Genomic DNA, 16143 nt, shown 5'->3' on the forward strand with positions numbered 1-16143 from the left:
CTACCATGTCCCTTAAAATTATTGGTGTAATCATAATAGCTGTGAGCTGTTGGTTGTCCTCTTGAGCCCTTGGTAATAGGAGCACATGCACCAGCCCTTCTATTTTCTTCTGCTGTGAAGAATGACCCCTGCATAGGCTTTCAAAGTGAATGTGAAGTTTCCTTCCCCCTGGATATTAGTTACAGTTCCACTCAGGCATTCAGTTTCTTTAGCTGAGTAAAACTGTACTTTCAATTTATGGTTGCTGATTTATCTTCATAATTGTACTGCCTTCTCTGGCGTTTTCATAAGCAAGTTCTGGAAGATTAATTTAGGTAATCTTATTACGAAGATAGGCAAAACCAGGTGTAAGAGATTAAACTCCTGGAGCAGCTCCTGGGATCATGGGATGCAGAATATTCATTTGTTTTCTGGTAATGGTGTTGATGAGAGCAGCTGGAAGCATGAAGCAGAATGTTGGAATTTGTAGGAACCAAGGGAAATCAGAGAAGTGATGCAGCAAACAAGATGCAACTGAAAAAGAGGGGGTGCATTTAGAGATAAATCATCCACACAACTATACATGAGGAGCAGCTGGCATGGTCACAGTGGTGGGGACTGACCTCGTGTTTTTCCTGGAAGGTGCTCTTCAATAGGAATGAAAGCAGCTGTTGGCTGCTTAGCTGGGCCCAGACTTGTTAGGCATTGGTGCCTGGCACATGGAGACAGGTGAAGCTGTGTTTGGGGTCCCTGTCTTTCAGCAGAACCTGGGGTGTAGCTGCTGCCTGGCTCCCCTCTTAGCTGCTCAGGCGCAGCACGTCTCAGCGCAGGCTCAGTGTCCCAACTGCTGGTTTTATCAGAAGGAACACCAGACTTCCCTGTCCTTTCTTGAAGTTTTGGGTATTTTTTTACTTGAAATGTGCTGTAGAAACAGCCAAGCAGGCTTTGAACTGCCCACCTCAAGACTCACAACACTGACACGTTGCTCAGGCAGAAAAAGCCTGAAAGGGGGTGCTTGAAGCCCTAAACAGACTTGTGAGTGCTGGGATCTCTCTCTCTCTTGGCTCCTAACTTGGCTCAAGCATACAGGTGATGCATGAAATACATTATTAACTAGCTAAATAAAGGACTTACTAGTCTTTATATGGAAATAATAATTATAGATGTGTATAACTCCAAAGACAAGAGGAAAAGTAATCCTGAGTGACTGAAAGTTTGTTCTGTCAGTTTAAATATCCACATGACACATAACAGCTCTTACACACCTCTGACATCTCAAGCATGATTTTAATCCAGGTTAATTACAGAAAGTAAATTTTTATCTCCCATTTAACATTACAAGTAGTATTAACAATAATCCCAGGCAAATCTCCCTTCTGGTATTTTAAAAGCAAAAATACATTGCTGTTGTGCATGTCACTAACACCATACCATTAAATCTGTGGTGTCTGTCAACCCCCTGCAGGTTGATTAGAGAATCTTTTTAATACTAAAGTGAGGTATCCATACTCTGCCAGGGATCACCAGATTTTATTTCATTCACCATGCCCAGAGTTGGCCTCTAAGACCCTCTCTATCATCTGTTGTCATGTGGCATTGTAGGCAGGAGTGTGCCCAGGGCAGCCACTTCAGCTCCTTCAGGAAACACCTGCAGCTGATGAATTATTTCTGTACCAACTTCAGTGTGGCTCAGCTTCACATCATGTGGTCACTGTACAGACCAGAGAGTTCATCTTTCAGTGTCTCTCTTTCACACCTGTACCAAGTTTTCTCTCTAAATGTTGGATGACCACTGTGGCAGCTTTTTAGATCTTGGCAAGAAATGCTGAGCTTTGCTAACAGCAAGTAAACAAATCTTAGAATTGTTCCAACTGATTGTGTCCCCCATAGATCCCGTGGGTTCCTGCAGAGGCTTCTTTGGAAAGCTTCCTGTTCATGGCTTCTAAAAGAAAGCAACCAAAAATACTGCCAGAGTTTGCAAGCCACTGGCAGAAGCAGTACAGGAGATGAGATTTCACAGGTTACCTTCAGTTAATTCAGTGCTAATTCAGAGCAGGAGCTTCTGCAGAAGGAGGAAAGGGCCTGAACCACTTTTGGGAAGGTTCTGTCAGCCACAGATGAGAGGAACTAGACAGCTTTTTCCCTGTAATTCTACCACAAAGTGTAGCATTTTGTCAGTGGACATCTACCTTAACAGCAGAGCAAGCACTCCTGGAGTCACCATCTGGACATGGCATATGTTCAGGAATCTGACCAGGACAGCCAAATTTTTCAGGACAGCCAAATATTGTCTAGGCAGACAAATGTGAATATTCAACAAGGATCTGAAGGAAAAAAAAAAATTATTGGGGTAGCTAATTTTGGAGCTTACTGACAGCCAGTGATCATGACAGACCTGTTTGGGAGAATGCAGAGCTTTAAGCCAACATTTATGCTGATCAGTGTGTTCAAAGCATTGTCTTCACTGGAGGTATACTGTTTTCTGTCGTGGCAGTAGTAACATCACAAACCTTCTTGATTCTTTGGACATTTGTGTCCCTGTGAACAAGATGAAACCAGGGGAGCTGGGCTTGGTCAGCCTAGTGAGGAGAAAGAGGATGGGGAGGAAGCATCTAATAGCAGTCTTCCACCTGAGGAGGTATTAGAGAGGAGAGAGGCACACTCTCTTGATGGAGGAGGAACAGGAAAAGGAACAAAAGGCAAGGGGCACAAGCTGCATGCAACAAGAAAAACTCCACCTGGGGTGTATGGTAAAAACTTCTTCACCTACAGAGTGGTAGAACTCAGAGGCTGCACCTGGAGAGGTTGTGGGGACTCCATCCTTTGAGACTTTTGGAACGTGGCTGGATGATGTCCTCAGCATCCTGATGTAGTTTTGAGATTAGCCCTGCTTGAAGCAGAAAGTAAAACTTGGTGGCTTCCAGCCATGCATTTCAATCTACATTTTTCCATAATTCTTTAGTACTGCCATAGACAGAATTTGAGTTCCTAGAACTTAACAGCAAATTGTAGTTACTTCTCATGGCAGCTCTGAGCCATAACAAGATATTCAGCTCATAAAAATCTCTGTTTCTTTCGGCTAGTTCCCTTCTAAAAACAAGACTGTTAAACATTGAAATCTTTCATGAGAGAGGACCAGTGATGCTCACAGGTGCATGAAAAGGTAGCAGGCAATATTTTTTGCCAGCTGCTTGATCCTTTTGAATAGCCTGACTATTTTTTTGTTTGTTTGTTTGTTTGTTTATTCCATGCCTGAATTTTCTGGAGCATTGACTAGACTAATCCTATAAACATAGAATGTATGTTAGAATGTCCAACAGATTCCCTGGTATTAAGGGGGATGTATCAGTAGGTTTTGCTTTTTCTAGGTAAAAACTAGTCATACAATTCTTTGTTATCAAAGACTTCCAGATGTTTCCAGTCACTTTGGAAATATTGCTGGCTAAACATTATTCTATATTTTTTGTTTGATTACAGTTGTGATATTTTATGTGGGGGGAGGGAACTAAGAGGAATGCAGAATATCCAGCTGTAGCTTTCTTTTTGTGTTTGAGATTTGTATTGACATCAGTTTTCCTAGGTTGACTCTCTGCTCTCTGCTTGCTCACCACTTAACTGACTTGTGTAAGTGCAGCACCTGCTTGGAAAAGAAAATGCACTTTAACCCCTGTACCTTCACGCAGAAAATTACCAGAACTTGGTAGTCTTTTCTCCTCAATTAATTCTTATTTCCTCTGCATCTTGCCTCACTTTGTCTCATTTCTTTCTTATTTTGTCACTTTTTCTCATGTTCATTTTCTACTGAAGTACTGAGGCTGGCAATCTACAGAGTGTGAGTACAGTGAGTAACTCACAACAGAGAACATGTGTAATCTTTTGTGCTGTTTGGCTGCTAAGTAGATTTTTCATTTTCTTTCTTTGATTTCTCAGATACAGAACATCTGCAAATTTAAGAGTCTTGTTCTAACAAATGGCATTTTGAATCCATCATTATTTTTCAGGCTTTTGACACTGTTGTTGAAAATGAACATCAGCATTTTCCAGAGTGAAAACCAGAGCTGCTTTGAAGTTACTCACGTGTCCTTTAACACAGAAGACCTGGAAGACTTTCATGTACACGTTGGAAGTCAAGTGGGGCATAAACAGTATTAAAATTTCAATTTATTCTCTCAGGCCTTTTGATGGTACATCACCAGGTCATGCTGTTGCTTGGTATTTTGTTTATTGAAGACTAGTTCAGTGTTTAATCTCCAGGACATACCTACTTAACACTGGTTTCATCCTGTAGCTGCTTGGAGAGAGACTCCTTCCCATAAGCCAGAGCTGTCTCATATCCTATGCTAATGTTGAACAGATTTGAGCAAGGATATAGACACATGATTTCAAGACAGCCAGCCAAAGTAAAAGAAAATCAAATCAGGCAGCTTAAATGAGCAGCAGTTTGAGATTACACCCCTCTCCTGTCATCTGAAGGAGAAGAGAAGAAGCCCATCAGCACACAGGGAAGATTTCTGTCTTCAGATTCTCCTCTCCACCCCTGGACAGCCTCTCTGTAAGTAATGCTTTCTTTTGGTGTGTTTGCTGTCATTCTACAAACATGGCAGTTGCTTCACAATACAGGCTGGATTTTAAATCTTGGCAGTGCTAGTTATTGATTACAGCTGAAATTCATTAGTAAGGGTCATCTCCAAATTCCAAATTTTCAAAACACTGTACTTGTAAATACACTTAATGGTAGTTGTCAATACCTGAAGTTCACAGTGTTCTTTAAAGAAAAATGTTATCCATTGCATTTGTTAGTAGCCTTTCAATAAACAGAGTATGAATATAGTTATGTAGGTATTTGGAGTCCTATTGATTTATGTATAATCAAAGTAAAGTATTTTACTTCTTTTCACAGAGAATGAAGTACTCTGGGATTCACAGGAAAGAGCCAGTAAGGATCAAAATGATGTGTCATTCCCTTAAAAAGGAAGAAAAAAAAACTGTGAAAAAAACAGGCCACAAGAATCAAGGTGAGCCAGAAAGTCTCTTTTTATCACTTTCTTTTTGTAAAGTCAAAACTGATGATGTGAAATGAGGCAAAACGGAGCCGTGTCTTTAATAAAGTTGTGGCATTCCAGTTGCTGAAGGGCAAAGGAGAAAAACAACAGGCCATCAGGAAGAAAAAAAGTAAAAATAGAGGAATTCTTGAAAAGAGTTTGCAGCTTGTAGCATCAGGCAGGGAAATGGCACCCAATACTCTGATTTTTGACATCACACGTGAGCAGCAAACTTGGGAGTTGCTTAGATTTCTTTTTTTCTTTTCTCTAGTGTTTCTGAAGAAGAGCTCACAGTTTGAAAACAATTTTATTAGTATTGCCTTCTCTACCCAAATCCACCAAAAATATAACTCTGAGGGGGAGATCTCTTCCATCCCAGCTCTCTTATGTCTCAGTCCTACTCAGTCTTTACAGGCCCATTAGGAACTTCTGTGTTGGGGAGGACAGTGACAGAAAGTCTCCTGTTCTACAGAACACCCTTGCTGTGGCACAGAGCTACTCTTACAGCTTCCAGAGCACCACTTGCTCTATTGCCAGCATCAGGAACCTGGTGTGCAAAAAAGGATTCCACATGTCACAGACTGGATTGTCCACACTGCCTATGCCAAGGCCTGGGGTTTTTTAGTTACCTTCCAGTGTTTCCACAGCTGGATCAGGACTGAATTGTGTCAGTAGACTCTACTGTGTTTAAATACTTCTAAAATACAAACAATAGCTCATTTTCAAGACTGATGGAATGAAGGTCATAGCTACATTTTTTTGTGTTTCTATTTTTCTTTTTCTTTACTGTTTTACCATCTGTTCTATCAAATTCTCTGCTGGTATATGCAAATAGGAATTTTCATTTCGGGATTTGTTATTCTTTGATATTGAAATGTTTATGGAATTACAACCTACATTTGTGAAAGATGGGGTTAATTTCTCAGCAGAACACGCTTGCTCCACTGTCAGGCTGCTGAGCAGCTGAAATGGCACAACTGCCCTCTCTTCGGCTGTCCACTCTGTCAATTTTGGTCTTACCATTCCAGACCATTAGTCTGTATTTTTCCTCTGAGTTTCTACAGGAGGTTGTCCTCATAGTCCCCTCTGTGCATGTCAAATAAAGCACAGCTTGCACCATTAGTAAGATGTATAGCACAGCTACCAGCCCTGATTTGCATGCTGCCTTTTGGTCAAAAAAGGCAAATTACCGTTCACATTGGTAATATAATGTGGCTCTTTGTCTTTCTGCAGTCCCTTGGTCTTGTGGGGATCAGTTTAACATGGTCCAGTTGCTGTTAAAACTGCAGATCACTCCTTCTTTCACCAGGGAAGCTGTTCAGACACTTCTCAGAGTTTTCAGTAATTCCTTAAGAAGCAACACGTGAAAATAATTGCATATGAACAAAGGAACACCTGTATTTCTTTTTAACATGTATTTTCTTCCTTTATAGATAGAAAAGCTGTTTTCCACAGAATTCTACTGAGCAGTATCACCTCATCTTCAGGGTCTTCAGAAGACTGGAAAGCTTTCCTTGAGCAGAGCGTGTTGTGGAGGTGAATGGAGGAGCATAGACATGTTCTTCTGTTGGACAGGTCAGACCTACCAGGTCTGAAGATGCAAGAACCAAGGCATAGCTTAGAGTAGCCCTAAAGCTTCTTTAAGTTGTGCTTGGGAAACAGTTGTCTTTACGTGGCTTTTGGGGTGGAAAGAACATAAGCATGTTTAGTTCATACCATCTCTTCTGTAATTACCTGAGGCATGCTATTGTCACACACAATCAATCATCTGACTTCTTAAGTATCATTCTTACTTTAATAAAATTTCAAAATATAACCCTCATATGTCTTTTTGTGTCTTAGTACACTGCAATATGTAGATTTGTTGGCAGGGTGATACAGTTCATAAAATATAAAACTAACGTGACAAAGAGCAGAGATTCAGCCTGTTCAGATTCTGCTGTTAATCAGATATGCAGTATTATTTGTACTTCTGTTGTCATAGAAGCTGTGTCCTGGACTTACAGTCACCAGTACTGTGTGCTCTCCAGGGCGTATCCACATGCACAGCTGTGCTGAGGAACAAACACTGATGGCAGTAACTGATAGCACTGCCCTAATGGAGTCCTGTGACCTGCTGCTGTGTACTGACAGGCATTTCAGCAACCTACAGGAATTATTCAGTGAGTTATGTAGACAAATAAAGTGTTTTGTTATGGATTTCCATAGTTAAAAGGAATGACACTGTACAAGAAGGCATGTGTGGGCAACTTCACAAAGAAAAGCTGTCTCAAGGTGTTTGTTACCTATTGAATGGTTTTTCCACAGGAAGATTAAAATCAAAGGATCAGGAGGGGTGGATTTTGAGAGTTGAAGGAGGAAGTTCATACATAAATAGTTTATCTGACTCCAGTGTTCTCTGTTGCAATAAAACGTGTTTCTTTACTCTGCAGCGAAAAGTAGAAAGTTACAAACAATTTGAGAGTCCTTTCCCCAAAGATTGGGGTTTCATGTGGGATTATATTGCAGTTTATCTAAAGTAAGGTAGCTCATCGGGGAGCACACCAGCTAATGAGGTTTATCCTGAACACAGATTGTTTTTAATTAAGAAAATTAAACCTATGTTTCAAGTTGTATAGCACCATTGAGCTGGATGTAAGGTAATGACACACCTGGTGTGTCATCATGATAATGGAGGATGCTTTTGTAGTGCTATAGGTGTGTCCTCAGTTGTCATTTTCTGTGGTGATAACATTGTGCTGGTAAGGAACACACATCAGCAACTTCAAAACTAAATTAAATGTATTTCTTTGTGTTTAGTATAGCAGGTCATTTAGTATTTCACTCAATGAGCTGACTTACTTCCACCAGTTTTACAGGGTCATCCTCTTTCTGATGCTTATTGGTGGACTTCGGCTGCCTCCTGAGAACTGGAAAGGAGGAAGCTCAGACAGGTCTCTGACCAGACCTATTTGTTTTGTACAGATGGTGCAAATGAGCAAAAATTGTTGTATTCCTCTTGGGACTGTTTCCTCCAAGTACAGATCCCTTCATAACCCTACTGTTTTACCCAGGTGCCTGGGACACTCTGGGTGCAAGTTTTTCTTGTTACTTGGTCTTGGTGGGGAGTGGGTTGAGCAGGAAATTAAGGAGCTGTATCCTATTCCTTGACCTTGTTTGCATAGGTAAGCATCAAGCTAGGCTGTTAGTTCTCCTCGTGAATCTTTCTGTAAGAAGATGGATGCTATGGGGAATGCTGTTGGACAAGAAATGTGGAGAACTGGGAGGTCAGAGATCTTCCTATATGTTCAAGAACCAACAGAAACAATGTGGGAGGTACAAGCTCCATTCGAGGTTTCTCCAGCTCAGCAGAGAACAGAGTTCTCACTGCTGAGAACTCAGCAGTGAGTGAACACAGAGAACACACAGAGGCTGAGTGCTGTGGAAGGAGAGAACCACTGAAGTGGTTTTATACCTCAGTATTTTCTTTTTTGAGCAAATCCTAGCCTACCCCTTCAAAAGGAATGTGTTCTCTTCCATGCTATGGAATTTGCTATCATTAGCAAATTAAAGGGAACTAGTTGCTTAACAATATTATTGAGTGAGCAACCCTTCAAGAGAACACAGGATGATTAATCCAGAGCTGGATTTTTGAGAACTCTGGGCTTCTGAAATTTTCTTAAGACTTCTTTCTCCCATCTCCTCCTCCCATGAAATGCTGTTTCACTTGTTCTCTGAGAATGATATAGTTGTTTCAGACCTGGGACCCCCTTAGAGTGTGCAGCAGGATAGAGAAAGGTGATAACGGGCATGCTGGAAGGAAAAGATCAACAGATGTGTCTGGAAGAAGGCCAGAATAGAAAGATGAGGGCATTAAACAGTGGTGAGAAATTTTTGGCCAGGGCAAGGAACAGAAGGAGAGGGAGCTGTGTGTGCTTCTGCCATGACTACCTTTCAGCAAAAGGGGATGAGAAGCAACCACAGCCCTGAGAATCAGGGTACTTGGAGAGAGCTAAGATGAGCTTCTTGTCCTGCTTTCTGTGGAGGTCAATTCACTTTCTAGGAATTCTCTTGAGCTCTACTTCATCTGCTCCAGTTATTGCCCTGGGTTTATCCCTGCTTCGGGTGGGGTGGTCTCCTGGCCATGGAGGAGGAGGACTTTTCCATTCCACTGCTGACTTTCCTGCTGTGGCTGTGCTGGAACTGGGACAGTTAATTTCTTTGAGAGTTTCTTACCTCTAGTTGCCACAAAGCTTCCCAGCCAACATTTTCTGTGCTCTGTGACATCCTCACACACAACTGCCAGCCAGAATGGTGGTTTAAAACTGGACAGCAGCAGCTGTTTTCCACAGCTGTTTTTCCAGGATCAAGTATTTCCTAAGCATAGCTGGGAAAAGGTGTGTATCTGTTCCATAGTGGAAGAGCTGGCTGGCCTGACCACCATGGTAGTTGAGATACTTCTTCAGGAATGAGCTTTCATCTTGCTGTTCATTGTCGCTATAGGACACGTGAAAGCACAACGCGAGCCACCTGCTATTTGCAAGGCAAAGAAGAAGGTTTATTTTCTGACTCTAACTTTTATACTTTTCCAAAGGTGACAGTGGATTGGAGAGTGAATGGGCCACCTCTCCAAAGACATTGGACAAACTACTAGTACATCAAGTTTCTCCACCCCCATGAAGGAATGCAAAACAATATGTTGTTTATAGAAATTGTATGGGAAAGTTTTCTAATAGAATGTAAACTCAGAAGGCTTTAGAAAATCTTAAGAATCAGGGCAATAGTTCATGACAGAACTCTTACTGGTTATCTCACTGGTGATCAAAGAACAAGCAACCATGATCTGCTGGACCTGACAGCTGAAGAAATGTGGGTAGTGTGAAGATCAGTTTCATCCTTGGCCGCAGTAACCACAAGATGGAGAAGTTCAGCATTTGTGTCAGGGGAGGTGCATGAGATCAGTACTGACTAAAACTTGATGAAATTACATCAGTGATGCAGCAGAGTGCACATTCAGCACGTTTGAAGATGACAGGAAAGTTGGAGAAGTGTTTAATAACACTGCCCAGTGATGCTGTTCAGAGACCTCGAGAGGCTGGAGGAGCAGGCTGATAGGAACCTAAGGAAGGTGAGGAAGGGGAAATGCACAGCCCTGCCCCTGGACTCTTGGTGGCCCAGAGGCTGGAAGCAGCTTTGCAGAGAAGGACCTGGGGCTCCTGGTTGACAACAAGTTGAACATGAGTCATGAGCACAGAAGGCCAACAGCACCCAGGGCTGCCTCTGGAAGAGCGCTGGCAGCAGGTCAGTGCCAGCAAGGAGATGATCCTTCCTTTCCACTTGGCACATCTGGAGTGTCCTGGACATGGCTCCCCCAGTAGGAGAAACTTGACATTCAAAACCTGAGAAGAGAACTTGCTTTATTTAACTTTGCTTGAGGTGGGCATTGGACCAGACAAGCTCCAAAGGTGCCTTCCAGCCTCAACCATCCTGTGCATCTGTGGGATTCATTTTCCATCTGTAAAGGGGGCTGACATTTATTCTGGGCAGAAACAAATGACTGAAAGCTATTTGAAACTAATTTAACTTAAGATAGTGCTTAATCTTACACTCCTGGTAAAGGATTAGCACATAGAGGCAAGTCACTTCCATAGATTTATATGTAGTTACATAGAGGCAAGTTCTACGTCTGCTGGCAGCACAAATACTGCAGGTACTTTAGCAAGGAAGAAAATGCCACCAAGGGAAGGTGAGGGAAGATGTCCCTGAGCACAGGGACAGACTGTGAGCCTGTGGTGAGCAGAGTCTCACAAGGGCAGCTCTGTATTGAGTGACCTTTACTATGGACTTCATGTATGAATAGTTGTGGTAGCAGTGAAAAATTATGTTTTCATGAGCATTTAGGTGATACAGGAGACTAAGTTTATTCAGTTTTGCAAAAGGTCATTGATTCTCTGAATCCCATTTGGAGTCTGGGTGCATTTTCTAAGCTTGAGTGTTTTTGAAAACCTGTGAAGAATGATCAATCCTCCAAACTTTACCATAAAACTACTTCATGGATTTTATACTGGGCTGTTGGACATTGTATTAACTTGTTCTGCACACACCAGATTTTTCAGCAACAGATGAGAAAAAATTACTAAGTAGGTCTTTATTTGAATTTCCCAAATACAGAAATTCTAATATTTTACATATATATGTGGCTAAATTTTAGGCTATATATGTTTGGACAATGGTATTTGAAAATTTATTTGAAATGCATTTTTATATTGTAACATGTCTTGCATATTCAGATGCTTTCACCATCCAACTCAAACGTGTAGAGCATTTAACCATTTTGGGGTGGTATGTGTAGCTGGGGGAGCACTCTTTGGTACTGATTTCAGGTATCTTCAGATGCTGGCAAAGCTCCCTGCTGAGGAGGCTTGCAGACCCCTGAAACTGCTTTGTCATATTTTTCTGGGTAACAGTAAAGCAGTAACTATTTAAGAAAAAGAGATGATTCTGTGTGAGTCACTGTTGCAACTCCTGACTCAGGTAGAGCTCAGCACAGAACTGAGCTTTGTTCAGCTCGAGCTGTGAGAAAGCTCTTTGGAGGCTGCAGAGCAGCCACTGAACTGCCACTGACAACTGATTGCAAGTGTCTGATTGCAAATGCTCGGTTTCTGCCTTGCCATAAAAAAACAAAACCAGAGGAGCCCAAATTCAGGCACAATTGAGGGCTCAAACATTTTACTGCCATGAGGAGACCCTTACATCAGTCCTTGTCAGCTGTGTCTTCATCCCTACCTGGCATTGCCTGGATCATTTTCCAGTGCCCTTGTGGAGTAGGACATCCAAGGACCACACTAGATCAAAGAGATGATGGTCCCAGGGCTGTGGGACTGAAGAGGAATGTGTGCCTGTAGAGTTGAAGGTACCCCTACTCAACACTGCTCCCAGCTTCTGCACCAGACAGGGCTCCTCACCTCTTCTTCTTCCTGTCAGGAACAGTCCTGACTCTTTCCTTCTTCCTTCTGTCTTCTGCCACTGGGATCCAACCCAATCTTTTCCCTGTGTGGGAGTGGGGCAGGATGGAGCTACCTGTGCTCAGCTCCTGCACACATGGCAGTGCCAGGGTTCCAGCAGAGTAAAAGCACATTGAGGAGCTGCCCACATGGGACAGTGGGTGTTACCCTGGTCTTCTCTGTCCTTCCTTCTGCCTTGCCAGGTGCCTGAAGACCTCCCCTACCATTTGTTGGTCCAGGGCTGATCAGAGCATGGCACTAGAGGACCCAGAAGGGGCAAAAAGCACTCGCCCCACCACTGATTAGCAGACTGTCACGCTCTCACCTCTCCTGGCAGCACTTGGATAAGGAGCCAGTGGTATCAGAGTGACCATTTTGTTGGCCATTTTCTGTAAATTCTCTACAAGGGAGTCTACAGTCAGTATACTTTCACTCCAGGCACTGCCTGTTTTACCTGCTCTGGGGCTGGCAGCCTCTGGCCCATTCTTTGACAATGGCTAAAGGCTGTGCAGGTTTTGGGACTAAAACCATCTCCAGGAGCTGACCCTGGCACTGTGACCTGCTGTGCAGTAGGAGAGCAAAGTATTAGCTTCTGGTTTATGGGCAAGAGGGGCTTGGGATGGGCTGAGGCTGTGGCTGTGTGCTCACCTGGCTGTGCCTTCCTCCCACAGGGAATGATCTCTTCCTGGTTGCCGTCCATGAGCTGGGGCATGCGCTGGGTCTGGAGCACTCCAATGATCCCAGTGCTATCATGGCTCCTTTCTACCAGTACATGGAAACACACAACTTCAAACTGCCTCAGGATGACCTCCAAGGAATTCAGAAAATCTATGGTGAGCAACCCTTCTTTCCTCCTTCCTGCTTCTTTACTTACACCAAGTTTGAGCCTAGTGAGTATTTTACAATTAGCCCCCGCATGCCTGCAGATGGTGGGCTGCATTTCCAGCCACAGCTGAGTGGGGAACTCTGTAAAGCCCTTGATCCAGGACTAAGATGACTGCACAAGTCAGGATAATCAAACTTCTGTGATCCCACTGGTGCTCCATCCCTCACTGTCTCCCCAAATCAAGGAGTACTGCAAAGGGGAAAATAGGCTTTGCTGTACCCAAGGTTTGTCCATTAGGAACAACCAGTGCAAATAAAGGAAAAGAATGCAAAGAGCCTGGAACATCAAGGAAAGGTAAAAAGTATTTTTACTCTGTTTTTTTTTTCCTCATTATATATAAGGTAAGGAAAAGAAAGTTTGGATCTGCTTAGGGAGCACTTTGCTTCTTCAGTCTCTAGCTGAACATGTTGTACAGCATGTGCTACAAAGATAATGGGCTCAAGGAAAATAGAAAAAGGGCGGACAGATTATGAGAGAAAACCTAGGGGCTGCAATGATGTGGTGCCATGTGATGCAATCATGGATACCAGGGTGTGAGGACAGGAATTCTCAGAATTATTGGCAGAAGGAGACTCTGAGAGGAAAGAGAAATCCAGGTTTTAGGAACACAAGGGGAGACTGAGGCTAATGGCCACAGTCTGTGGCAACCTGTGATAAATAGGTTTCATCAAACATCCCTGGTTTCATTCTTTGTGGAAAGTACAAGTTTGACAAGAGAGGTTACTTAATTAATGCAACACAGAGCAGTTGTGCTATGGAACTGTGCAGCAGAGCAGAAAAGGTATGAATTCAAGGTGAAGAAAATACTTGTAAGATGGTTGTCAGTGGGAAAGCTGGTGTTTCTCAGGGCTTGCTGCAGAGGTTGGTGGCAGGCCTGACACTCAGTGTTTCCATCAATGGTCTGCCAGTGAATCTGAAGTTGCTGCTAATAAAATGTGTGCAAGACCTGTAAGACTAAAGCAGTGTAGCAAGACATCTAAATTGCATCTCATCTGTTTGAGTCAGATTTGGTGTTTGTTTTCTGTGGCTGGATTGAGATTCATTGTTTAAGTGCAGATGCCTGGAAAAGTCTTTTCCTGGGCTAATTTCTCTGACTTGTGAGGGCAGTGGGAAAAAAACAGGCATTTGTAGAGAGCAGTCCATCCTCAGTGTGAGGTAGATATCCAAGTAAGGTCCAATATGTAAAATAAGATGGCTTAAAGTACACCCAGGGAACTATCTCATCTCATTAGTGCATCTTATTGATCATTACCAGGTGAAGTTGAATGTTAATTGTCCTATGGTATTGTTTAATTATGAATACTTTAACACAGTTCATGGTCTGATGCTCAGGATAGCAGAGACTCTGGAGGGTTTTGAAATAAAGTGCTGGGGTAGTCAGTGTTAAACTTTCATTAAGTAATAGATCTAAGTGTTAAATTTGAAAGCTGCCAAAATGCCATTATGCTGTTTCTATTTTGAAATGTTGATTTAGTTCCTGTGAACTTTTATTAATCAGAAAGAAAAAAAAAACAACTTAATATATTGCAGACAGTGGAAGTACAATCAAGAAAAAATGATGGGTTGGAAAGGGAGCACATAAGGAACTGACAGCCTTCCTGCTTCACTTTTGGGATTCAAGCCAAGATCAGCAGGGGCTGAGCTGAGATCAGCGCTCTCCAGAATGGGGCTCTAAGGCCTTTGAGCTGGAATGGCTGGGGATGATGTTAGGGGTTGTAGAGATAACTCATCCTCTGGGGAGAGGAAGGAGCAGCTTCTGTAGCAGGAGCTTTCTTCCCCAGGTAGAGATTTTGGCCCTTGGTACAGAATTACAGTCCAAAAATCAAAGTTGAATTTAAAATCAGGTTTTATGCTTATGATTCACAAAGAAATTGTGGAAAATGCAGGTGATGTTTCTCCCTGGAACTAATGGTGAAAAAATAGAACCCTTCATCTGATCTCAAAACTGAGAAGGGCCTGCTGAAGTATCCTTCTCGTAGCTTTAGCAGGAACATTCAGCTAATGTATTTTATTTGTGCCACACTGCTTTGTTGTGCCTTGGGAATACCAAATGCCCATCTACCAGAGAACCTCTCCAAAAACCAAAATCTCCTGCTTTCTTGCTGCTTTGACATTCTCTTCAGTGCAGCAGCATGTGCTCAATATGTATTATTTAGTAACCAACTCTGCAAAGTCAGACACAGAGCCACTGTCTTGCCTGTAGCATCCTTTTTAAAAAATAGTTATAATCAAAACTTCCAATTTTCAATTCCACTGAAGTTTCTAGAACAAAGAACAGAGGCTTTACTAAAGCTGAAGTCCATTTTGTCGCCTTTTGAGAATGAAGCATTTCAAATGTGGTTTATATTGTATCTGTGTTTATCCATTAGAAAAGAAACATGTCCACATCTCTCATATAATGATTTGTTGAATTTTTAATGTATTTTTTTTTTTATTTCTTTCAAAACTCACCCACAGAGACAGTAGGTGATGTGAGCTCTTGTTTGTGCTTCATGCTGATAAGTATAAGATCAATGTTTAAAATGTTACTTCAATTTTAAGCTACTGAGAGCAAGGCCAGCAACTCCCTGCATGACAGAGCTGTAACACAAGTCAATAATATTCTCATCTCCTGAGAGCTGCTTCCTGTAACATATTCCTTGACAAAACAAGGAAATAGCAGGGCTGTACTTTATGTGTGTTTTTCAGAAGGGTATCTCCCTCTGTATTTATGTGCCTGTGTCACAAGTGACATGCTCAGGAAGGAATTAAACTGGAAGTGATACCAGTTTGCAGGTCCCCTGGATATCCTGTTGAGTTGCTGCTGAACTTTGCTAGTGTTGAAGCCAGGGCTGCAGGGAGCTGCACTGCAGGTGGAGAGAGGAGAGATGCTCAGCTGTGGCTGTGTCACAGAGCCTGAGCTGGTCACTCTGCAGCACTGGGCATCCTGTCCTGACGGGAGGGGCTCGGGATTCTCCCAGGTAACAAGTGACAGGAAAAAGGAAACAGCCTCAGGTTGTGTCAGGGGAGTTTTAGGCTGGGTATTAGGGGAAATTACTTTGCTAGGAGGGTGGCCAGGCATTGGAACAGCTGCCCAGGGCAGTGGTGGAGTCACATCCCTGGTGGTATTCAAAAAATGCATGTATGTGGCACTTGGTGACATGATTTGGTGGTGGGCTTGGCAGTGCTGGGTTAAGGGTTGGACTTGACCACCTCAGAGGGCTTTTCCAACCTGAATGATTCTGTGATTCCATGTTTCTTCACATCCTGCTCT

General features: G+C 42.7%; 1 protein-coding gene and 1 long non-coding RNA gene across 4 annotated transcripts in view; both read left to right on the forward strand.

Annotated features, from left to right (window-relative positions):
* The window catches only part of MMP24 (matrix metallopeptidase 24), a 44347-nt gene that overhangs the window by 14257 nt on the left and 13947 nt on the right, over nt 1-16143 (forward strand). For all 3 annotated transcript variants that reach the window (XM_021546300.3, XM_077787033.1, XM_021546301.3), the window contains one exon: nt 12676-12837. In XM_021546300.3, the coding sequence (XP_021401975.2) occupies nt 12676-12837 (162 nt within the window). The remainder of the gene's footprint in view (nt 1-12675; nt 12838-16143) is intronic.
* Nucleotides 4558-6843, forward strand: LOC110479212 (uncharacterized). Its single transcript, XR_002466888.2, has 2 exons — nt 4558-4994; nt 6455-6843. It is a non-coding gene; the product is annotated as an uncharacterized LOC110479212 (long non-coding RNA).

This window comes from Lonchura striata, chromosome 17, assembly GCF_046129695.1.
Source record: "Lonchura striata isolate bLonStr1 chromosome 17, bLonStr1.mat, whole genome shotgun sequence".
NCBI lineage: Eukaryota > Metazoa > Chordata > Aves > Passeriformes > Estrildidae > Lonchura > Lonchura striata.